The sequence below is a fragment of the Euprymna scolopes genome, chromosome 10, assembly GCF_053919585.1.
Source record: "Euprymna scolopes isolate OS-2025 chromosome 10, ASM5391958v1, whole genome shotgun sequence".
Classification (NCBI taxonomy): Eukaryota; Metazoa; Mollusca; class Cephalopoda; order Sepiida; family Sepiolidae; genus Euprymna; species Euprymna scolopes.
The window spans coordinates 72,080,636-72,105,991 of NC_136491.1; the positions used below are offsets into that span (position 1 = coordinate 72,080,636).

General features: G+C 33.1%; 1 protein-coding gene across 13 annotated transcripts in view; it reads left to right on the forward strand.

Moving 5' to 3' along the window:
* The window catches only part of LOC145286100 (calcium-activated potassium channel slowpoke-like), a 561,744-nt gene that overhangs the window by 347,341 nt on the left and 189,047 nt on the right, over window positions 1-25,356 (forward strand). For all 13 annotated transcript variants that reach the window (XM_080134779.1, XM_080134782.1, XM_080134785.1 and 10 more), the window contains exons 6-9: window positions 1,327-1,478; window positions 6,104-6,274; window positions 16,487-16,578; window positions 19,249-19,359. In XM_080134779.1, coding sequence (XP_079990905.1) covers window positions 1,327-1,478; window positions 6,104-6,274; window positions 16,487-16,578; window positions 19,249-19,359 — 526 coding nt within the window. The remainder of the gene's footprint in view (window positions 1-1,326; window positions 1,479-6,103; window positions 6,275-16,486; window positions 16,579-19,248; window positions 19,360-25,356) is intronic.

Consider the following 25,356-nt stretch of genomic DNA (forward strand, 5'->3'; position numbering starts at 1 on the left):
AATGTGTCCTTTTGGTCATTCTTCATTCTGGGGTGCCTCAAGTATAAATGATCCATTATTTGCAGTAGAATAATTTGCGTGGGAACAAATACAGTCTTTAAATCAAGTGAAAGAAGAAAGGAAGGAAACGTATTTGGTTCCTACGATTTATTGCTGTAACTAATACAAATAAGAAAATAATATTCACCTTTTATGCTGGAAACATGCTTTTAAAACAGACAGGAGAACAAAACCTGCTCCATATATATATATATATATATATATATATATATATATATATATATATATATATATATATATATATATATGCATATATATATATGCATATATATATATATATATATGTGCATATATATATATACATATATATATATATGCATATATATATATGCATATGCATATATATATATACATATATATATGCATATATATATATACATATATATATGCATATATATATGCATATATATATATATATATGCATATATATATATATATGCATATATATATGCATATATATATATGCATATATATATGCATATATATATATATATATACATATATATGCATATATATATACATATATATATGCATATATATATATATATGTATATATATGCATATATATATGCATATATATATATGCATATATATATACATATATATATATATATATATATATATATATATATATATATAACAGTAATATTTTAAAAAAATATTAACAATTATTTTTATGCCTGCCTACTAGTGTTTTATGCTTATGCAATCATCAGTGTAGGAAATGATAATTGCTGCCAATTAAGAAATTTGAAACCAGTCACAAAGTCAACCTTGACTTCATAGGTTAGTATTCTATCTCCAGGCTGCCAGAAATTGGCACAAGAATTTAGAGAAAATAAGTATCTATAGATGCCAAATCATCAGATATAAACAGTAAACAGAATGTATTCAACGACAGAAAGCTGGAATGCTGCATTATATATCTTTGTTAGCTGCTTGTTCGTGTGCCTGTCTTTTCTGCAATATTTCCAGACAAAAAATGTCGTCTACAAGTAAGTTCTTTTGTACCTTAGAAAAAACTCTAAGACAAAAATGTTGAAGACAGAGAAGATTCTAACTAAACTTTGATTTCCTGATATTTTCAACTAATCAGTTTATATACTAGTAGGTCTACTCACTCGGTATTTAACAATACTATAGCGCAGATATTCAAAATTTTCTTGTATAGTTTTTTATTCTAATTCAATTTGCATATGCATTCTTACATGGCTTTTTTCATGCTTGTTTCTTTAATGAAATTTCCTTTCCTTTATTTTTCTCCAGGCCTCCGATTCCTTCGAGCGCTCAGACTTGTGTCCATTCCAGACATTTTGCAATATTTAAATATTTTAAAGACAAGCACAATGATTCGACTCACTCAGCTAGTTGCATTCTTTGTCAGCATGTGGCTCGCTGCAGCTGGGTTTGTGCACCTGGTAAATAAAAAAAAAACTCTTTCATTTCTCATTTTTTTTATATTCTCACCTTTTTCTTAACATATCACCATTGCACTAAGTTTCTTGGTTTGTCACTACGTCTGCTTGTGTACAGCCTTACGTCCATATCGCTTGACCAATCATCACCAAATTTGATCAAAACATTGGTCATAGTTTAACTTAGAATCAATTTGATTTGGGGATATCTAGGTCATAGGCTAAGGTTAGGGAAAAGATTAATGTCACACTTTCAGCAATAACTTCTGTTCATTGAAGAGACTCCTTACATGGCCCATATTGTAGCTAATGATGTTTCACAACTTCTATGAACTTTGCCTTTGACTGTGATCTTGAAAAAATCTGTCATCGTCGAAACTTCGCTCCCTTCCACTAAGGGGCTTTTAGAGAGGGCAACAGCAAAAGAGAAGAAATAATTATGAGATACAGGCTTGAGAAAATAAAATATGAAATAAAAAAAAAAAAAAAAAATTTGATAATAAAATTAAAAGAGCAAAGAAAGAATGTAACAAATTTCAGGTGAGCGTTGGTTATATATATATATATATATATATATGAGCCGCTGGTCTCTTTAAATGTATATTTAACATGTTTGTATGTTAAAACAGAATCACCTAGTGTGTGGGTATAAAGTCCTTACAATGTATATACAAACATACCGCTGTGAGCTTTGTGTGTTCAATAAACGTCTAATAATGGTGTTCAATAAACCTCTAAACACACTAAATGTGTCTCTTGAAATATATAGATAATTTGTTACATATTTTTGTTCATCTTCTGTGTAGTTGCGTGTGTGCGTTTGTTACACATATAATTACAGTTCACCAAATAGGACAATAAATGTATAAGAGACACTTCTTTAACAAACGTATATATACATCCTCTCCGTGTGGCACAGACAAAGGGAAACATACCTTCTTCCATTGTTCCTTTTCTCCAGCGGATTATACTTGACTTGAAGGTTCTGTAAAATGCTGTGGATGAAGATACTTCCCTCCAAAAGAAACGCCAGACAGCAGATTATATTTTACATATAAATTTATTTTCATGACTCCCTCGAAGTTTGCAAACATTTCTCTTTTGGATTCTAGATCTTGCTATAAACACGTCCCTTCAAGCTTCTTGACCGCAAGAGACAAATTCCTTGAGCTAATATCTTCAGTGGCTCTAACTGAACTCACTACTGACTCGTGTTTACGTATCAAAACCTATTTCTTCATTAGTAATGCACTTTACGTAAATAGGTCAATCTTGTTGTTTATTGTTGTTTTGCAGAACTAAATTCCAAATCCTTTATTATTATATTAAAATATAGCTTTGAAATATTTTACTTGATAAATATCTTATTATGATTTTAAAATCTGCTTTTGTTTCTAATATTTACCTTCTACCATTCTTTTTGTTATTGAAAATATTTTATATTTCAACAACACTGCACATTAGTTCGATCATCTATTGACACCCACAGTTTCATGGAAACACTAGAAATCTAGCCTGTAGGTTCCTAATATACAAGAGAAAAAAATTTAAATAGAAGATACTTCTCTAGATTTTCTTTTAGATCTAAAAAAAAAATCCATCATGTTTGAAATTTTTAGGAAAATTTTAACTTCTGAGTTTTCCAAATTTGATATATGAATGTAATGCTATTTAATAGCAGTAAGCGCCATGCAAAATTTTAGTTCAATCAGATAAATAGTTTTTAAGTTATCAGTATTTTCATGGTATAACTTTGGGTAGACTTCATACAATATGGAGAAGTAAGATCCAAATATAATGTACCCAATTTCCAACAACTTTATGTTAGTATCTTCTGGTAAATTAAAGTGAGCAGCCGGAAGATGCCAACGCGATTAGCCAATCAGCTACCAGCAGACAACCAGTTTCAGTGAAATCGTGAAATTCATTTAAACATGAAATGTTTTTTATTTAAGTCACAAATGAATTACAGCACACTGTGTGGACGTAACTAGAAAGAAAGAAAGAAAAGTTAGAATGAATTTTAAAAAAAAGAGAGAGAGAGAGAGGAGGTTGTTTGTTAAGAGAGGGGGAATAGAAAGGGAGAATATCAGTCCTTACTCTTTAACTATAATTCCTCACTACATATAATCTATATTTCTTTCCTACCTCTTGTCTTCTCTTTTCCTTTCCTTTTTTCCCTGTCACTCCTGCTCCTCCCCTCTCTATCCAGCAGTTCAAATCTTGGATTTTGATGCTCATTTGTAATTTTTAAGAATCTTTTATTTTGACTTGAGTTATTGGAAGAGATCGACAGGATAATATTATTGGCTTGTCAATTAAAAAGTTTTGTAATGATTTAAGAAAAAAAAACCCTGAGGTTGAAATAATAAAAACATGTATATATATATATATATATATATATATATATATATATATATATATATATATATATATATATATATATATATATATATCTTCCTTTTCTCTCTCTTTCTTTCTTCTTTTTCTCTCTTTCTATCTACTCTTTCTTTTATGAATCTCTTTCTCTTCTTACTTTCTCTTTCTTATAAATCTAAAGGTCTGAAATGGAGGTAAATAAAATAATAAGATGATTATTTTCCTATTTATTTATAGCGGATTATTATCCTCACCTACAAATTACTAATCGCAAAAAGAAATCCAATTAATTAAATAATAACAAATGACTATCTAATTATCTTATGCGTTCAGATTTGATGAACATTTTTTATAATTAATTGAATAAATATTAAAATTGGCAGATGTTTTATGATCGTTTATCAAGAGTTCTATATACATTTTCATTGGAACAAATCAAAGAATGAGTTTAACAGATTTTTTAATTCTTATAAGCAGACATCATGGATGGAAGTTCAAGTCAAATTTTTATTGTAATGTTTATCAAAAGTTTCATAAATATGAAATTAAACAAAACTTTCATGTGAAAAATCTCTTTTCTAGAACTGCCCGTCTGTGGAACACAGTACCACGGAGCTGCTTCTCAGCTGACTATAACATTACCATTTTAAGTGCAATCTAAACAAATGCTTGTTGGGCTGTTCTCTTAAATAATCAATTCTGACTAGTCACAAATGTTGTTAATAGTCTGTTCAATGTTTTACCGTCCACTTATAAAAATCAATAATCCTTTTTCTCGAGTCGCCTTTAGCCCTTGTTAAGTGATGATATATACATATATTTTGTAGCTTCATTCAGTCTTGACAGACTATGGATACCCACTGTAAGGGTGCCTGTGTGTGGAATTTTTGTGGCAAGAGTTGTACAATCTGTAACAACATCTCTCCTGAGTCGGCATTGTTAAATACTAGTGGCAAGTGGAGGTTCAGGACTACTGGAAATAATGCCGAGATAAGCGGAGAGCACATACATCGCTTAGAACTCCTAAATAGTCACCCATCTGATACTAGCCAGGCTCAGTGTTGCTTAACTTCAGTGATCTGACAAAAACCAGTGTCAACCTGATTATGCCGTGTATATATATATATATATATATATATATATATATATATATATAGAGAGAGAGAGAGAGAGAGAGAGAGAGAAATAAAAAGGAACAAACCGTATTATGTGTTCATCAACGTTTCGTCTTTATTTCGAGACTTCCTCTGGATGAATGAGATTAAGAAACAAAAAATACCAGTACAAAATATTTGAAAATGTTTCACGTGCACAGTGTGATGCAGTTCTATTTCAGAAAAACGGAAAAAAACGTTGGAAATTCAAAAAGGAGAGGGGAGGGTTGGCGCTGTTAAAAAGAGGGAAATTTCAGTGACGTCATATAGTCGTTAATGTAATTTTAAAAATATGAACGCAGTTAATATTCTTACTGGAAAAAAGATATATCTATTGAAATTCGAATATAGGTTTGTAACAGAAATGAAATGAGTGTTTTTTATGTAATTTATTGATTGAGATTATTTGTTAATTATTACAGGGGGTGTTTGAATGGTGTGAGAGGCTAACCTGTGTCTACAGTTAAATAATGTTCTTTTAATAAAACTTTTAGAAGACTATATTAAAACATTCCTTTAAAAAATATTGAAGACGATATTAAAACATTCCTTTGAAAAATATTTCAAAATAATTTCCTGGTTATTCTTAATAAATTCTAATCCAAATTCTTCCATTTTTAGAAATCTTCATTTGTACTCTGCATACTCTTTCTTCCCATTAGAAATGTGCATTACACAATTTTTGAATCCCAAAATTACCACTGAGATAGATGCAACTACTAATAATGGCTAGAATACCAGCTCCTCATGTCCATGTCAATAGCCTAAAAATTATATACTGATATCAACAGCAAAGGGAAGTAACCCTTTAAGAATGTTGAAGTGTAACATACAGAGGAACAAAAAAATAAATAAAAAAAAAAAACAGGCAAACTTATAACATTATTCCAGAGTTTCAACATAAGAATTAGGGCTAATTCTAGGAATAAAATAGTTTATGAAGATCATGTTAATATTTTAATAAGATTTGACGTAACTTACTATTGCATGCATTTAATTTGAAAAAATTGGTAACCAATGCTGCAATGTTAAATTTTAAATTCACATTTTAAAAAATGTTATAATAAACTAAATAATTTTTTTTCTGTATTTCAGATTGAAAATTCTGGTGATCCCTTTATGGATTTTTCCAACCCCCATAAAATGACTTACTGGGAATGTTTGTATTTCCTTTTGGTAACTATGTCAACTGTGGGTTATGGAGATATCTATGCCAAAACTGTTCTCGGAAGGGTGTTTATCGTATTCTTCATCCTATGTTCTTTGGTAAGTATATGGTTCAATTTTTGTTAATTTTTTTATGTAACCAATACTTTTCTATACCAGATGCCTTAAATGAGTTTCCACTATTTTCGTATGGGCACTTTTATTGATAGTACACACATCAAACTTTTATTGATAGTACACACATCAAACTTTTATTGATAGTACACACATGAAACTTTTATTGATAGTACACACATCAAACTTTTATTGATAGTACACACATGAAACTTTTATTGATAGTACACACATCAAACTTTTATTGATAGTACACACATAAAACTTTTATTGATATTTAAACACATGAAACTTTTATTGATAGTACACACATAAAACTTTTATTGATAGTAAACACATGACACTTTTATAGATAGTACACACATTAAACTTTTATTGATAGTACACACATGAAACTTTTATTGATAGCACACACATGAAACTTTTATTGATAGCACACACATGAAACTTTTATTGATAGCACACACATAAAACTTTTATTGATAGCACACACATGAAACTTTTATTGATAGCACACACATAAAACTTTTATTGATAGCACACACATGAAACTTTTATTGATAGCACACACATGAAACTTTTATTGATAGCACACACATGAAACTTTTATTGATAGCACACACATGAAACTTTTATTGATAGCACACACATGAAATTTTTATTGATAGCACACACATGAAACTTTTATTGATAGCACACACATAAAACTTTTATTGATAGCACACACATGAAACTTTTATTGATAGCACAGACATAAAACTTTTATTGAAAGTACACACATGAAACATTTATTGATAGCACACACATAAAACTTTTATTGATAGCACACACATGAAACTTTTATTGATAGCACACACATGAAACTTTTATTGATAGCACACACATGAAACTTTTATTGAAAGTACACACATAAAACTTTTATTGATAGCACACACATGAAACTTTTATTGATAGCACACACATGAAACTTTTATTGAAAGCACACACATGAAACTTTTATTGATAGCACACACATAAAACTTTTATTGATAGCACACACATAAAACTTTTATTGATAGCACACACATGAAACTTTTATTGATAGCACACACATGAAACTTTTATTGAAAGCACACACATAAAACTTTTATTGAAAGTACACACATAAAACTTTTATTGATAGCACACACATGAAACTCTTATTGATAGCACACACATGAAACATTTATTGATAGCACACACATGAAACTTTTATTGATAGCACATACATGAAACTTTTATTGAAAGCACACACATAAAACTTTTATTGATAGCACACACATGAAACTTTTATTGAAAGCACACACATGAAACTTTTATTGATAGCACACACATAAAACTTTTATTGATAGCACACACATAAAACTTTTATTGATAGCACACACATAAAACTTTTATTGATAGCACACACATGAAACTTTTATTGATAGCACACACATGAAACTTTTATTGAAAGCACACACATAAAACTTTTATTGAAAGTACACACATAAAACTTTTATTGATAGCACACACATGAAACTTTTATTGATAGCACACACATTAAACTTTTATTGAAAGCACACACATAAAACTTTTATTGAAAGTACACACATAAAACTTTTATTGATAGCACACACATGAAACTTTTATTGATAGCACACACATAAAACTTTTATTGATAGCACACACATGAAACTTTTATTGAAAGCACACACATGAAACTTTTATTGAAAGCACACACATGAAACTTTTATTGAAAGCACACACATGAAACTTTTATTGATAGCACACACATGAAACTTTTATTGAAAGCACACACATAAAACTTTTATTGATAGCACACACATGAAACTTTTATTGAAAGCACACACATGAAACTTTTATTGAAAGCACACACATAAAACTTTTATTGATAGCACACACATGAAACTTTTATTGAAAGCACACACATGAAACTTTTATTGAAAGCACACACATGAAACTTTTATTGAAAGCACACACATAAAACTTTTATTGATAGCACACACATGAAACTTTTATTGAAAGCACACACATGAAACTTTTATTGAAAGTACACACATAAAACTTTTATTGATAGCACACACATGAAACTTTTATTGATAGCACACACATAAAACTTTTATTGATAGCACACACATAAAACTTTTATTGATAGCACACACATGAAACTTTTATTGATAGCACACACATAAAACTTTTATTGATAGCACACACATTAAACTTTTATTGATAGCACACACATTAAACTTTTATTGATAGCACACACATGAAACTTTTATTGATAGCACACACATGAAACTTTTATTGAAAGCACACACATAAAACTTTTATTGATAGCACACACATGAAACTTTTATTGAAAGCACACACATGAAACTTTTATTGAAAGTACACACATAAAACTTTTATTGATAGCACACACATGAAACTTTTATTGATAGCACACACATAAAACTTTTATTGATAGCACACACATAAAACTTTTATTGATAGCACACACATAAAACTTTTATTGAAAGCACACACATGAAACTTTTATTGAAAGCACACACATGAAACTTTTATTGAAAGCACACACATGAAACTTTTATTGAAAGCACACACATAAAACGTTTGTCCCTTTTAAAATAATCTCCTCCAGCTGCAATGCACTTGTTGTACCATTCCAACAACTTCTGGGAGGCCCCATGGAAGTTCTCTTGTGTGAGTGTTAATGACTTTCGTCACAGCCTCTTCCATCTCCTCAATTGTCTCATAATTACAAACTCTAAGGTTTTCCTTGAGCTTAATCACAGGAAGCAAGGTCTGGACTATAGGGATGGTGAAGAACTGTCTTGATGCCCATCTTGATCAAATAATCTGTGACAAGGATAGACTGGTGCATTGTCCTGGTGGAAATGCCACTGACCCGATTTGAAAAGTGCTGGCCTCTTCTGACAAAATCTATTCCTAAATTCCCTTAAAAGCTCAACTTAGTTTACTGCCTGTCCATTTGGAATCCAGTGCATGTAGATCATGTTAATGCTATCAAAAAAGGGATCATCATAAGTTTCTGGATTAGCTCTGTCTGGCCTTCTTGAGTCTGGGAGAGCCATCATACTTCTATTAGAATTCTGTTTCTTGGTCTTTGGGTCATAGCAAGACTGCTTCTCATGGTAAATTCAAGTCCAATGTAAACAAGTTTTTGTTAAGCTGTCCTTTTAAGTAATAAAATTCTTCCAATTTCCACCATTACTGATCATTAGCGTTGTCTCATGGACCACTTGACACTCATTGTCTATCCTTACGCTGCCTTCAGGCATTGACAAAGAGTAACTCTTTTGTAAGAAACGATGCTATAGTTCTACTTATAAAGACTGCATAGGAAAGTTAGACAAATTCTTACTGAGATGTTTTTTGGAAAATACTCATTCCTTTTGTTAACTTTCAATAATTTTTACATTTTTTTTATCAGACAGCTTACCCTAACCTAATCATGCATACAGAAAATTGGAACAGTCATATCCGACTACTATTGCCACCACAGATATTTTAGCAATTACATAAGTTATTCGATTTGCAAATTTCCTACTTAAAGTTAAAGGAATTTCTACTTTTCTGAACACTGGTCCATTACTATTTAACATCGGAGTACTTATGCAGAATACGGACCACATTATCGTCGGCAAATTCTGGGCAGGTGCCAAAACACTTGACCAATGAAATGGCAGCAACCAATAATTGGTAAATGGTATCTTTTGTTTATTTAATTTCTTTTTTAACTGTATTGTTTATTTATTAAATTGCTACATGAAAGTACAGAATAGTTTTAACAAAAAAATGTCCTTCCCATGTTAAGAATAGCTTTCTTATTAATACTGTTATAATTTAAGCATGGTCTGTAAAATGGTCATCTTAAAATGCCGTAGCATCCTGCATTATCTCTTATCTACTTTCAAAACGGGATTTGCGAATGACTGAAGTTTTATGCTTAACTAAGACATATTGGATCAATTGGGATGAGTGTGCGAGGGCATTATTGTGATGCAGTTGCCAGTTTTTTTGCCGTTTGCATGTCTGGTCTTTTGCATCAAACTACATCATAGAGACACCAGAGAATATTTTGATAGTATTCCTTTGTCATTGTTTGTCTTTCTGATGTGTGTATTCATGATGCACAATTCCACGGATATCAAAGAAAGCAGTTAGCATCACTTTGATGATGAGTCGCACCTGTTGTGCTTTTTGCAGCATTGGAGACTCAGGATGCTTCCATTGCAACAACTGTTTTTTTGTTTCTGTGTCGTACACATACACCCATGACTCCATTTATCGCGGTGTTCAGAAACTCAGGATCAGTCTTGGCAGTATTCAGAAGGTCTTATGCGACTTCAAAATGGAGGTTCTTTTGTTCCAGCGACAACAACTTGGGCAGAAATTTTGTAGCTACTTCGTGCATGTTCAAATCATCACACAAAATTCTCCCACAGAAGAGACGTTGCGAGCCTGTCTTTGTTTTATCGTTACTTCCATGGCAAATACTCATCTGAACTATAATCCCTGGTCCCCCCCCATCGCCAATCTTTCACGATAAACACCTGTCTAGCTGAAACTACTGTCAAAAATTTTCCCCACTCTTTAACTGTGCCAAAACCAAAATGTAGATTCCATGAACAAAGCTTCTTCCTTAAAAGTGCATGCCAGTGGAACTCTTTTCCGATTGCCTGTTTCCCACCTGACAACAACTTGGATGTCTTCAAGTCCAACATAAACAAATTCCTGATGAACCTCCCGCTTAAGTAAGACACTTTATCAAATCTCCAATACTAACGATTACTACGATACTATCCCATACACGCAATAAGCCTTATCCCTGAGTGGCTTCTGCGCCTTCATAAATGGTTACTTCCATGTAAAAAAAAAAAAAAAAAAATTGCGTGTGTAGAATCTTTACTCACTCCAACCTCTTGGCCAATCCCCTGCACGATCGAATGACGATCTTTCACCACCAACAACAGCTGCACTCCGAGCAGTTTGAGACCTGCCAGAATGTTGGTCACTCTTTACTGATGTGCGGTCATTTTTGAATCAGTTGAACCACTCCTTTATTTGTGTTACACCCATCGCATCTTCTCCAAACACCTGGTGAATCTTATGACAAGCGTGTTGGAAGGAGGGGGGAGGTTTCCTTTGCTGTGTAGAGTGGTGCCGTGCTATCGCCTTTATTTCGCACAGAAAAAATAAAAGTCCGATACTTTTTAAACAAGCCTTGTATATATATATATATATATATATATATATATATATATATAAATGGCAAAGTAGTTATATTTCAAATTTGAAGATGTTATTCATCTTACCATTTACTTCTTTTCAACATGTCAAAAAGTCCACTCTTGACAGTATCTGTTTCGTAGCTCAGAAACAATCATATAATTATGATGTTACTTTTGAATATGTCCTGCACTGTATATATAAAATACATGTATGAGATGTATCTAAAAAGTAACAACACTGGTGTCACAAACAATCTGCTTTAATTCCATATAACAAACTACATAGTTTTCCCTTCAAATTATTCATTGTATGCTTCCCATCCTTCTTCACCATATTTATTGCTAAAAGGATTCTTCTGGCATGTACTTCAACTCCATCGTTACAGTTGTTTCAATGGCATCTAAACCTTCTAAATGAGTCCTCTTTATGATCCCCTTGTGCTTGGAAAAAAATTTTTTAAATTTGTGGCAAATCTAAGATTTCAATTGCCTTGCTTTCTTTGGTCACATTTCAAATTCTATCCAACATGATACAATTTGATGTACATTTTCAGCACAAAATCTCATATTGTCAGGGTTTTTTTTTTTATTCTTTTTCTTTTTCTTAAAGCTTTTACCAATAACCATCGATTTCCTGTTGAAATTGAATGTATTATTTTTTTTTTTTTTTCATATGCAGCTCTTTGGTTTCCTAAGACTTTAAGAATATACGACACAAAATCAATAAATCATTCTTACTCAAAGGCTGGATGAATGTTTTGTTTATGAAATCCATCTGCATACTTAGTCTTCGGATTTATTTTTTTTTTTACATTTCTTACCAATAATGATGTCTTTCTTAATCTCCAAGCCATATTTTCCTCATTTTTTTTTTACTATTTCTATCTTTTTCTAAATATAATTGCATTGCTGCTTACGTTTCTGTTTCAATGTTTAATGGTATACATTCGCCATTGTCTTTAAGAGAAGGTTCATGGATAGGGAGTTATCATTAAGTTATATAAGATGCTTCAAGTCACCGTGCCATGGCATATTGGTGTGCTGCGAAATGATTACTGGTGTGAAGCGGACACGTGTATAGAAATGCATATGAAATGATGTCACAGGTAAAGAAAAGGGCTACAAAAAGGAGAAAGAGCACATTAGAGAGGACGATCACGTGAGAGACGTCGCAGTGGTAACAAGAGAATAGGTCCTGGATATGACCTTAAACTATATCCGATGGTGAGGCTCCAGCTTGCAGGCTTTGAGGAATGTGGAGCCACCTTTTAATTGCCATTGCTCCCAGGTCCACTCTGACCCGGAGTGGTAGTACCTGTTAGGGTTCCAACTATAGGTTAAATAGAAACCGACTTGAAAAAATATATTCTATTAAAAAGTAATTCTTCAAAATTACTGAATTCGGCATTAAATAACCTGAAAAGTGTTGATATGCCGTAAAACAAAAACAACCAACCAACCAACAAGAGAATGAAGAAATAAATGCCATTGTACAACAAACAAAAACGAGTCGAAGTTTGTTTCTATTTTTGGTCTCTTTTGCAACTGAGGCGGCAACATGTTGGTTCCTGGACAACGTTACAGTTATAGGTGGAAGTTACAATTTTTATAGGTGGAAAACAGTTTTTATATCGATCAGAGTTGTTTGTATTAATAAATACTCACGCATTATTTCTTATGTGGGCTTCATTTTAGTTTGGCATCCCCGTTATTCTGCGAGACTGAACATGGCGTTGTATGCGAAAAAATCGTCATGATCACAGTTTTGCAGAACAATGAGGATGCCAAAGTAAAACAAAGCCCTTATGTGATATTCATAATTGACTATCAAATTCATTATGTGATATTATTCATTCATTATTCAAATTCATTATGTGATATTATTCATTCATTATTCAAATTCATTATGTGATATTCATAATTAACTATCAAATTCATTATGTGATATTATTCATTCATTATTCAAATTCATTATGTGATATTCATAATTAACTATCAAATTCATTATGTGATATTATTCATTCATTATTCAAATTCATTATGTGATATTCATAATTAACTATCAAATTCATTATGTGATATTATTCATTCATTATTCAAATTCATTATGTGATATTCATAATTAACTATCAAAAAAGAACCTGGTGGACAAGTCAGGCACAGACTTAAGTTTATCAAAATAGGAGAAATAAAATGTACAGTAAATGGTTTAAAATTGTTAGATATTTTGAATTTTTCATAAGAATTGGTAAACATTGTTAAATATTCATTTAAATATTCATTTTTTTTTTTTTTGTGATAGGTGTGACACAGAAATTTAAAGAGCTCAATAGTGCGCTGCCATGTAAAAAGCTTGGGAACCACTGACTTACATAATTTACTGGATGCAGAGTTTTAAACTTAACTTTGTAGCTGATTATTAAAACCGGTGTGTGTGTGTATAACACGGGGTGGGGTGTGTATATATAATGAGTCTCTGTTAACTTATGAGTGTTAAACGTTTGTGATATGTGATTCGTCTAGTGTATGTAATTGTATCGTCTTAACCATATTGTGATCTTTAGTTAAATATGAAGACGACGAAAGGAAATCTTATTTAAACATTTATAAAACAACTTCATTTGTCATCTCTTCTAGTAGCAGAAAAAAAACGAGTTAGTAAGAGAGTTCAATGTTCGTGTGTGCTTGTATTTATAGTAGTCGTGAAAAGAGTTTCTGGTGTGGGGACGTAGATAAGGTATCCGACAGGCATGTTGAAAGAAAGAGAGAAGTATTTAATGTGTGTTGTAGGAGCGTGCGTCCGATAGTAGAGATGGGGTAAAGGGTTAGTGTCTCGTGGTAGGAAAGAGTATGTTTGTGAAGCGCACGTGGAAGCAAGTTTTGATGATAGCCATGTCTGTTGCCAACGAAAGCCAGGAAGAAAGAGAAGGAAGAGTTGCCGATTTCGCCTTTTATGTACTCGGTCACGTGATTGAAAGCTGGCTTGTGATTGGACAAGTCAGGGAGAAAATTGATTTTAAATCTCGAGCCGCGAGAATTAACTCCTGCTACTGTGCTTGTTGCAAGTTCGTCTGCTACGGATCTGTGATTGTCTAGTGTTCTCTGGGGTTGAAATTAAAATTTTCCTTTCAACTGCCAAAAACCGTTAAATGTTCATGCAAAAAAAAAAGAAGTTTTTCTTCTTCAGCTTGCGACGTTCTCGGCACACACAAAAAACAGTAATCCTTTTTCTCTTCCCGTTTCGACGTTCATAGAAAGTCCGTCTTTCTTTCTTCCCACTGACACGCGAATTACCCATGCGTTCAAAAATGACTCCGAGTCAACAAACAATCTTTTCTGAATAAAAGAAATACCGGCTTTTTTATTTGCTCAAATTCTGACAGCATCTTGATTCGCATGTCACCTTTTCGTTTCCTATCAGTCAGGTTTCAAGTTCAAGTGTCGGTGACTTTTTTACAATACGCACACACCATCCTTGGATGTTTGCTTCTATAACCGTTGTTAAATGTTCTCTATTGTGTGTTGAGGTGTGTATACACATATTAACAATTTGTCGACACGGTTTAAACACGTATCTTGTTTATTATCACCGTTAGCTAAAATTTCATCTATCAAGTTAACATTCATGAGAACTAATAAATGTAAATATTTAAACGTAACGTAAGTTTTTGCGTCGATAACATTTTTCTATCTAAACAATTACAATCAAAATAATCGACTATTTTACTTTCCGGTGTTTTCTGGTATTTTCCGGTAGACTCACACCATAACATGATAATCCATTATCAAAGCTTTGTAACCATGGCTGCAAAGAACTTTTCTTTCTTCATCTATGTACCTAAGACCAAACGAAATTTCCATAAAAAGTTTCTTTTCAAAAACTTCTGATCAGTGGAACACAATACAATGTGAATGTTTCTCTTCTGACTACAACATAGTCGTTTTCAAATCCAACGTCAACAATTATTTGTCAAGACGTCCTCTTAAGTAATCAAATTTTGTTTATTCTATTGATCTTTTCCGATCTTCTCATCAAAGTTTTCTATCTCATTAACCCTTATCCTCGAGTGGCTTTTGAACCTTGATAGTTTTGAATTGAAAGCCATGTTTAGTTTCAGAAAAGTTTCCAATGGGTAGCTAATCTGTACAAGTCCTGGAGATGAAAAACAGTTTTGGTGGGTAGCTGTTCTGTATAAGTCTTGGACTTCAAAAATTTTGTAAGCAAAAAGCAAAGATCTTTCTCATGTGGACAGAAAAAAATTATGTGCGGGAATGCTAGAAGATTCAATATTTTTATGGAGCAATTCCGCTTTGATTGGTTCGTAGCAGAATGTGGCATCATTTGATTGGTCAGTCCCTATCGCTAGTGTCTAGAAGTAGAACCTTCCATTTTTTTTTTAATCATACCCTTTTTATGATATCCAAAATATTGCAACAATAGGAGTGATTCATTGCTTCTTCTTATCCAGTTGTATAACAGATTTTCATGGTTTACACGGGTCTGTTTTTGTAGGCTGTTCGTTACTTAGAACAGTCATAGTTTGTTTGAAGCAAAAATTTTATGTCTGGATATCTTCCTAACACCAACTCTTCCAAAGAAACAAGTATTTTGTTGAGTCATCATCTCTTTATAGTTCTTCACTAACTTGAACATTATGCTTCTCTGTTGTCAAAACAAAAGAGTTTGATTGAACCTCTCATAATGAAATCGCACCATTTTCTATTTCTTCAAAAAGTGGCTTTATTATTTTAAAAAAATAATTATTATTTTTAAAAAAATTATTATTATTTTAAAAAAATATTATTATTTTAAAAAAATAATTATTATTTTAAAAAAATTATTTAAAAAAAATTATTATTATTTAAAAAAAAATTATTATTTAAAAAAAATAATTTCAAATCATGTTGTTTTCTCTTCTAGGGTATTTTTGCAAGTTTCATCCCAGAGATCGCTGAGATTATTGGCAGGAGGCAGAAGTATGGAGGAACTTATAAAAAAGAAAGAGGCAAAAAGTAAACGTTTCTTTCTTTCTTTCTCTCTTTTCAGAACGAAAACAAATAAAAGAACAACAACAAAATGATATTTATTTGATATTAAACACTTGTTCGCTTTTGTGATAATTAATACTCTCAGCCATGTAATGGATGAAGATATTGTTTTGGGCCATTTGTTATTCAGCATGCTGTAAAATGCAAGGTGACCCAAACAAAAATGCCACCCATCGAATCGTTAATAAAATTCATAATACTTTCTACAATCCAATCATATTTGGTACAAATAAATTACAACCTATGTCTAATATGTCCACCAGGTTTTACTCATGAATGTCTGTCTTCCTTTTATCACTGCTTAATAATATGGGGGACACTTTTTCTTTCAGCTCATCAGTAGAAGGTGTGATCTTAAATAGGATTCACACTCATTGTATATTAATTCCCTTCCCAGATTTTTTATCTGTGGAGTTTATCTCAACGATAATACAATAATCTCCAGACTATACCCGAGGTGAATAAGGTTATCACAACCAAAATAAGAAAAGTGACAAGAGAGGAGTGTGTTGGAGTTATTGACAATTTTGTACATTGTATCCAGATGGGATTATCATTGAATGACAATTAAACAAAAACTGTTGAACTGCAACCTGGTGAACAAGTCAGGCATAGACTTAAGTTTATTTGGACAAAATATGGTTTGATTGCAGAAAAGATTTTATTAATGATTTTATGGGTAGTATTTGAGGAAGAGGTCATTTAAAACTTTTTAAAAAATAGCAAATAAAATGATTAGAAGTACAAAGATTTCCATCACTTCTGAATGGTATGAATTTTACAAGTAAATAGCTCAAAATCTTGTTATTCGAGTTCTGTGTGGATATACCATGCCACTCTGCTATTGACTTCAAGTCCAATGTGAATAAATTCTTATTGAGCCATCCTCTTACATAATCTAGCTTTATCTAAGTTCCACCATGACTGATCTTGTTATCTCACTATCCACCTAACACTAACCCTTATTCTAGAGTGTCCTCCGAGCCTTGATAAGTGGTAATCTTCCAAGTAAAAAAGAAAAATTTGATTGGTCTTTGATGCTTCTGGCATTCACCATATTTTAAATCTTGTTGGTCTGGACAAAGGTGATGAAAAGAGACTTCACAAAATTATAATGTTCCTCTTCAAACATGTTTGAATCCAGTGGCAAGGAGAAGTCCAGGGCGACTGGAAACAATGCTGAGATAAGCGGAGAACACATACAGCACCTGGAAATCCCAAATGGTCACCTATTCAGTACTGGCCAGGTTCAACGTTGCTTAACTTCGGTGATCTAACGGGAACCGGTGTGTCAACGTGATTAAAAAATATCAAAGAAAATTGTGGCAAGGGTTGCGCAATCTCCAACTACACCTCTCCTGAATCAGCACTGCTTGAGTCCAGTGGCAAGGAGAAGTCCAGGATGACTGGAAACAATGCCGAGATAAGCAGAGAGTGCATACAGCATCTGGAAGTTCCAAATGTCACCCATCTGATACTGGCCAGGCTTATCGTTGCTTAACTTTAGTGATCACAAAATTATAATGTTCCTCTTCAAACATGTTTGAATCCAGTGGCAAGGAGAAGTCCAGGGCGACTGGAAACAATGCTGAGATAAGCGGAGAACACATACAGCACCTGGAAATCCCAAATGGTCACCTATTCAGTACTGGCCAGGTTCAACGTTGCTTAACTTCGGTGATCTAACGGGAACCGGTGTGTCAACGTGATTAAAAAATATCAAAGAAAATTGTGGCAAGGGTTGCGCAATCTCCAACTACACCTCTCCTGAATCAGCACTGCTTGAGTCCAGTGGCAAGGAGAAGTCCAGGATGACTGGAAACAATGCCGAGATAAGCAGAGAGTGCATACAGCATCTGGAAGTTCCAAATGTCACCCATCTGATACTGGCCAGGCTTATCGTTGCTTAACTTTAGTGATCTGGTGGGAATCGGTGTGTCAAACATGATTAAATAATTCACTGGGGAAGGGCAAGGAAAATATAGGAGGAATGATAAGTGATAAGGATGAAAGAGGGATAAATAAAGACCTTGCCAGAGATAGGTTAGTTTGGAAGTCAATTTCTAAAAGCTGTCCAACACATGCCAGTATGTAAAATGAATGTTAAACCGAATGTGGTAATCTATAATATAAAAGCGAAAATGTGTGTGTGTGTGTTTGCGTGCATTTTTTTGTATGTCCGCCAAAGGTTTTTTTGGGAGGGGAGGAGGTCGGTCGGGGGGGGGGGCACTGTTCCTTAAAACTTTTTATATACTCCCTAGATTATAATATGTCTGATTTACGAAACGACGTCATCTGTATCTTTTATTTCAGCAACTTTTATGTTACAAAATTTGTGCTGCGATTTCATTTTCTCTAATACTACTACTATTGCGTGATGTTTGACCTAGAAAACGTTGACGTTTATTTAACCACCTGCTTTTTTAAACGTTTAATTTCATCCTTCCTCAGTTCTCTGCCCGTGTAGCATCATGGTAAGTTCTCAATTCACCTCAAGGCTTTGGGTTCAAGCCTACCTCCTTACCAAATTTTTTGTTTTCTTTTACCCCCGGGCAATGCCGGGCACCCCCGCTATTATACTATAAAAGAGATCTGCCATTGTTTATTGATGAAATTAATTTTCTTTGCTTTCAGACATATTGTGGTATGTGGCCATATTACGTATGATTCAGTCTCAAACTTTCTGAAAGATTTTTTACACAAAGATCGAGAAGATGTAGATGTCGAAATAGTTTTTATTGATACGTAAGTATTTTCTTACTTAAGTTTGCTTTTATGATGTATAAACGTTTTGTGGTGAAGCTTTGATTATAAGATTGTTTAAAAAAAGAAAGAGATTAAAAATGTTAATATGGCTGGTGAGCTTTTTCAGATGCAGAGTGATCTGATCTGGATTGGCCTTCTGGCTGCACTTGATCTTTTATGTCTTTGCTCAGTGAAGGGGAAATCCTTCCAGACTGAAGCAATCTTTTATTTTGTTCCAATCCAGAGTGTCCCTTTGTAGGGAACTGGATTTTCTCCACATTAAAAACCAATCTTGCGCCTAACTTTGTCCTCGTGGGGAGGCAAGTAGAGGGGCTAAATAGATTCTTCTGAGGATAAAAGCTATTGAAAACAAATTTCTATCATTTTACTAGAGTCAAATGTGGATTCATATTTTTCTATTAACCTTTCTTTATCTATTTTCTTTATTTATCACTAAGTTTTCCCCTCCTGTTATCTCTCCCTTTCTCCTTCTCTATTGCACATTTCATATATATCTTTCTGTCTTTTTTCTTCTCTGTTGCACATTTTATATATCTACAAGGGGCGGGCAATAAGTAATACCCCTGATCCACTTCCCATAGCAGTAGAGCAACAAAACTTGGCATAGTTATTAGTCTTTATCTACATAGAAACCACCAAGAGTTATGCATTTCTCCCATCGTTTGATGCAGCTCTAGAGACCGTTTTTGTAGAACACCCCAGGTTGGTTCTCCAACCACGATGTGACTTCAGAAATCAAGGCTGCATCATCTGGGAAACGCTTTCCTTTCAAAAACAACTTCATGGCTGGGAAGAGGTGAAAGTCAGAGGGTGAAAGGTATGGAGAGTAGAGAGGATGGGGAAGGATTTCATAACCACATGCCCGTGCTTCTGATCTGGCAACATGCGAGTTGTGGACCGGAGCGTTGTCCTGCAGAGGAGGGTACCTTTGCTGATCTTGCCCCACCTCTTGATTTTGATAGCTTCCCTTAATTTCCTCAAAAGTGAAGCATAGTAGACTCTTGTAATTGTGGTACTCTTTGCCAGGAAATCTGTCATCACTACTCCGTCCTAGTATCAGAAGACTGTAAGCATGACCTTGCCAGCGGAGGGCTGCACCCTTGCCTTCTTTGGAGGTGGTGAGTCCAAGTGCTTCCACTGCATTGACTGGGCTTTGGTCTCTAGATCATTGGACCCAGGTTTCATCCTGTGTAATCAGTCTTTTGAAAAACTTTGACTCTTCTTGGCACATCTCTAAATTCATCCTCGAGCACTCAACGCGTTCTCGGTTCTGGAATGGTGTGAGCAACCTGGGAATCCATCTGGCAGACACCTTATGCATATGCAAATGGTCATGAATGATAGTTTCCACAGACCCTATGGTCTGTGGAAACTATCATGGATCTTGACATCTTGGGCTATTTGGCGAATAGTAATGCGCCAATCTTCCAAAATGGCAGCCTCAACTTGACAGACAGATGCCTCATCAATGGTAGAAGGGGGGCGACCAGGTCTGAGAGCTGTTTCCACAGACTTCCGGCCATGTTTTAATTCACAATGCCAGCGTTTTACAAGGTCATATGATGAGCATTATCACCATAATTTTCTTTCATTTCATCAAAAGTCTCCTGTGGTGTGTGTCCTTTCAAATACAAAAACCCGGATCACTGCTCGACATTCAACATGCTTCATTTCACATCTGACTCAGTTCAAACACCTGTAAAGCAGAAACCACAATTAGTTCAGAGCTGTAATTTGCCACATAATCCATAGAGATATAAATCATTGCACATGCAAAATTTCAGCTATATCAGACAACTGGAAGTGGGTCAGGGGCATTACTTATTGCACGCCCCTTCTATATAATAAAGCTCAACGTCTGTGTGTCTGCCTGTCTGTACATGAATAGGCTTGCTATGGTTTACTATTATACTAAGCTGATCACATACAATGATCGGAGAGGTGTCAAGGATCTAAAATGGGTATGATAAAATGGGGCAAGTGGGTCACTTATAAGAGAGAGGGGGGAGCCCTATGTACGTTCATACCGTTTCACATAGAGCTACGAAATTTGGCAGGATAACCTACCATGGGGAAAGGGAAGTTTGGATGGGTTACACCACTCTTTCCTACCTACAGAGATGAGGCCCCTGGGGTGGTGGCCACATAAGTGGAAACTCTGTGCACATTCACACCGTTTGATGTACACTCATAGAATATATATATGAAGATTTATACGTATACGTGTATATATATATATATATATATTTATATATATTTATATATATGTATATATGTATGAAGATTTATATATATATATATATGTATGAAGATTTATATATATATATATATATATATAAAGATTTATATATATATACACACGCATATATATATACATATATAAAGATTTATATGTATATGTATGAAGATTTATAAATATATATACTAGCGGGGTTGCCCGAGTGTTTGTTTCCGGGACGGGGGGGGGGAGTTTTAAAAAATGTTATGGTAGGTAAGTAGGAAGGATCAAACCCGGAGTCATGAGTAAAAGTAGGAAAATAAAGTGTAAAAAAAACACAAAAAAAAACATCTGCAACGTTAACAGTTCGGCCATCAAGAAAAGTCCATTCCAGTTGTTTAGGAAAAAAAAAAAAAAAAACGACTACGGTAGGTCAGTGCGAACGTGAAAATATAATGTGAATTGTCCAGCATGCTAACCACTACGCCACAGAGCACTGCAGCTTAGTTTAGTGATTTTAAATAACTTCACATGAAAGAACTACGAAGCCAAACCGGCGTTCTCTTCTCAACTGTTCCTTGTGAACGATCCCCAAACGGTGTTAAGTGGTGGCAGGGGGAGGAGGAATTTATAAGAGAGAAAATATTTTACCACTTCCATTGATCTTAACCGATTTTGGCCGTGACTTCTCAGCAGAAAAAGTATAGAAATCTAAGACTATCGAGGAATTTGAGAAATAATAAGCCTATAACACACCTCAGATATTGTTCTGCCGTTTGTGCATATTATATTTGCATGAAATATCTTGATTTCTAATCCTATTAAGGTCAAAATCAGACGGGAAAAAATGAGTTCATTTTATTTATATAGAGATATGTATGAAGATTTATATATATATATATGAAGATTTATATATATATATATATGAAGATTTATATATATATATATAAAGATTTATATATATATACACATATATATATATACACATATGAAGATTTATATATATATATATATATATATAAAGATTTATATATATATACACATATATATATATACACATATATAAAGATTTATATATATACACACACACATATATATATATACATATATAAAGATTTATATATATATATATATATATATATATATATAAAGATTTATATATATATATATAAAGATTTATTTATTTATATATATATATATATATATATATATATATATATATATACTCGGGTTTTTTATTCAAAAGTAATGGACTAAGGAATTCAACGAGGTTGTTAGATAGTGCTCAATAAAAAGAGCTGATAATACTTGTTTATTGTTATATAAACATGGTCACATCCTGCTGCTACAAATAGCCACTTGTTTCAATCAAACAACAGATATCATCAGGCAGCGACTTGACTATTCAAAAGTTCAATGAACTCGTGACCATGTTTATATAACAATAAACAAGTATATATATATATATATATATATATATATATATATATATATATATATATATATATATATATATATATATATATGAATGAAGATTTATATACATGGTGCGTCTGGTATTTGAGAACATATATTTCCTTTTTAAAAATGATCAAAAAGACAAGCAAAAACATCGGTATTAGAAAAAGTCACTTTATTATACATAAACTAAAATATTTTTTTACTTTATTAAAAAAAACTCGCCTTCAGCATCAATTACAGCTTCTATTCGAGACCTAAACCATTGGCAGGAACGTTTAAGATGGTCCTTGTCGATATCCTGCATTACTCTGTGTTGTGGTGGCAACCACTTATTTGCATATGCGAATAACATAACACTATAAATGGCAAGCCTAGGTTGGCCTTGGTGTGTTTTACTCAAATGCCACCGGAAGTGACGCCGAAGAGCGTACATGTCCTCCCACCAAGACTCTCTGACTCGACACCGTCATTTGTACATATTGTAAATATACCTTTTCTTTAATACACTTATTATTGCGTTATCTTGTTGTTTGCGTCTTCATTGTATTTCCTTACTAATTATTGTTCAACCTTGCAACCACAACACTCTGACTATGGATGCTTTCAGAGAATCTTTAGTGTTATGAGGATGCTTACTAACATCTCTCTCAACAAAGCCCCACACATAATAATCCAACGGATTTAGGTCTGGAGAGCTTGGAGACGACAAATTTGTGGTAATGTGATCATGAATATTCTCTGCTAACCATTCTTGTGTCTTCTGAGCTTTATGTGCCGGTGCAGAGTCTTGTTGAAAGATGCAGGACCTTCCATTTCTTACTCTATCAATCCAAGGCTTCACAACAGTACTCAGGACTTCAATGTAAGCAGCAGAATTGATTTTTACTCCTTGTGGAAAGAAATGTGGTGGCATCACATGTCCCTCATTGCTAACCCTAACCCCCAAAACCATAACAGTTGTTGGTCAGCGCATAAGCATCTGTCATTTCTTCAGTTTACCTTTTGGTAAATCAAAGAATGTGTTGCTCAGCAGGATGCTTCAGTTTGCTTAAAAGCCTCTTGGATCTTACCAACTGATTTTCTTTGGTGGTCTCGGAGATAAACTGGCCTCTCTTCATCACATACGACTTGTATCGAAGATTTTCATGACAAGTCCTACGAATTGTGGCTTCTGAGACATTAAGATCTTTTGCAATTGACCTCATTGACTTTTGAGGGCTCTCATCAATGATGTTCTGAACTCTTTGAACAAATTCAGGTGTTCTTATGCTGTCAGAGCGTTGTTGATGCTTTTTGCGTTTAGCGACTGGAGAAATTGGGCTATTTTTGTCCTCTAATTCTTTGGGAACTTTAAAGACAAACAATCGGGCAACTTTTAGAAATTGTGCTATTTGCAAATCACTGTGTTCTGCCATTATTGCAACTATTACAGCCTGTCTTTTCATTTCCTGAGTTATATTAATATCTGCCATAATTAATTTTCTGAAAGAAACAAAGTAAAAGATAAATAATAGATAAAAGAGATGAAATAAGTGATGTTTTCAAATACCAGACGCACCCTGTGTGTATATATATATATATATATATATATATATATATATATATATATATATATATATATATATGCATAGATCGTCATATAATGATAAGATCACTCTGACTGACGTTAAAAGCGTTTAATAAGAATAAATTCAAGTGTATTTCTTGCGGTTGACGGTAGCTTAGTGGTTGGGCTCCTTGCTAAGTTTCCAGGGTTCAAGTCTCTTGACTGGCGCTAATCGTGACACCCTGCACCGATAATTCCCGAAAGGATGAAACACTAGTGTCTGTTGGTATTTTATAATTATTATAGTAAATAACAATGTGTGTGTGTATATATATATATATATATATATATATATATATATATTCAATATGGCATAATGGAAAAATATAAAGGTAACTGCAGCTTCTCTTCCAATTATTATTATCTTATTTATAACTTTTTGTCATTTATTCTCTCTCTCTCTCTCTCTCTCTCTCTCTCTATATATATATATATATATATATATATATATATATATATATATGAAGATATTAGGTAAAAATTAATGACATATTCATTTATATACGTTCTAAGCATTCAATATACACAGCAGTTTTATGTAAGGTAATTTTTGAGACAATATAGGCGTTTATTGATATCAAAATATCTCATCAGCACAACTTTAGCATGTCAAATGATTTGAATGCTGCGAATGCAACTGAAGCATTATTTTATTAAAGTAATGTTTACACATATTAGTCAGGTTCCTAAT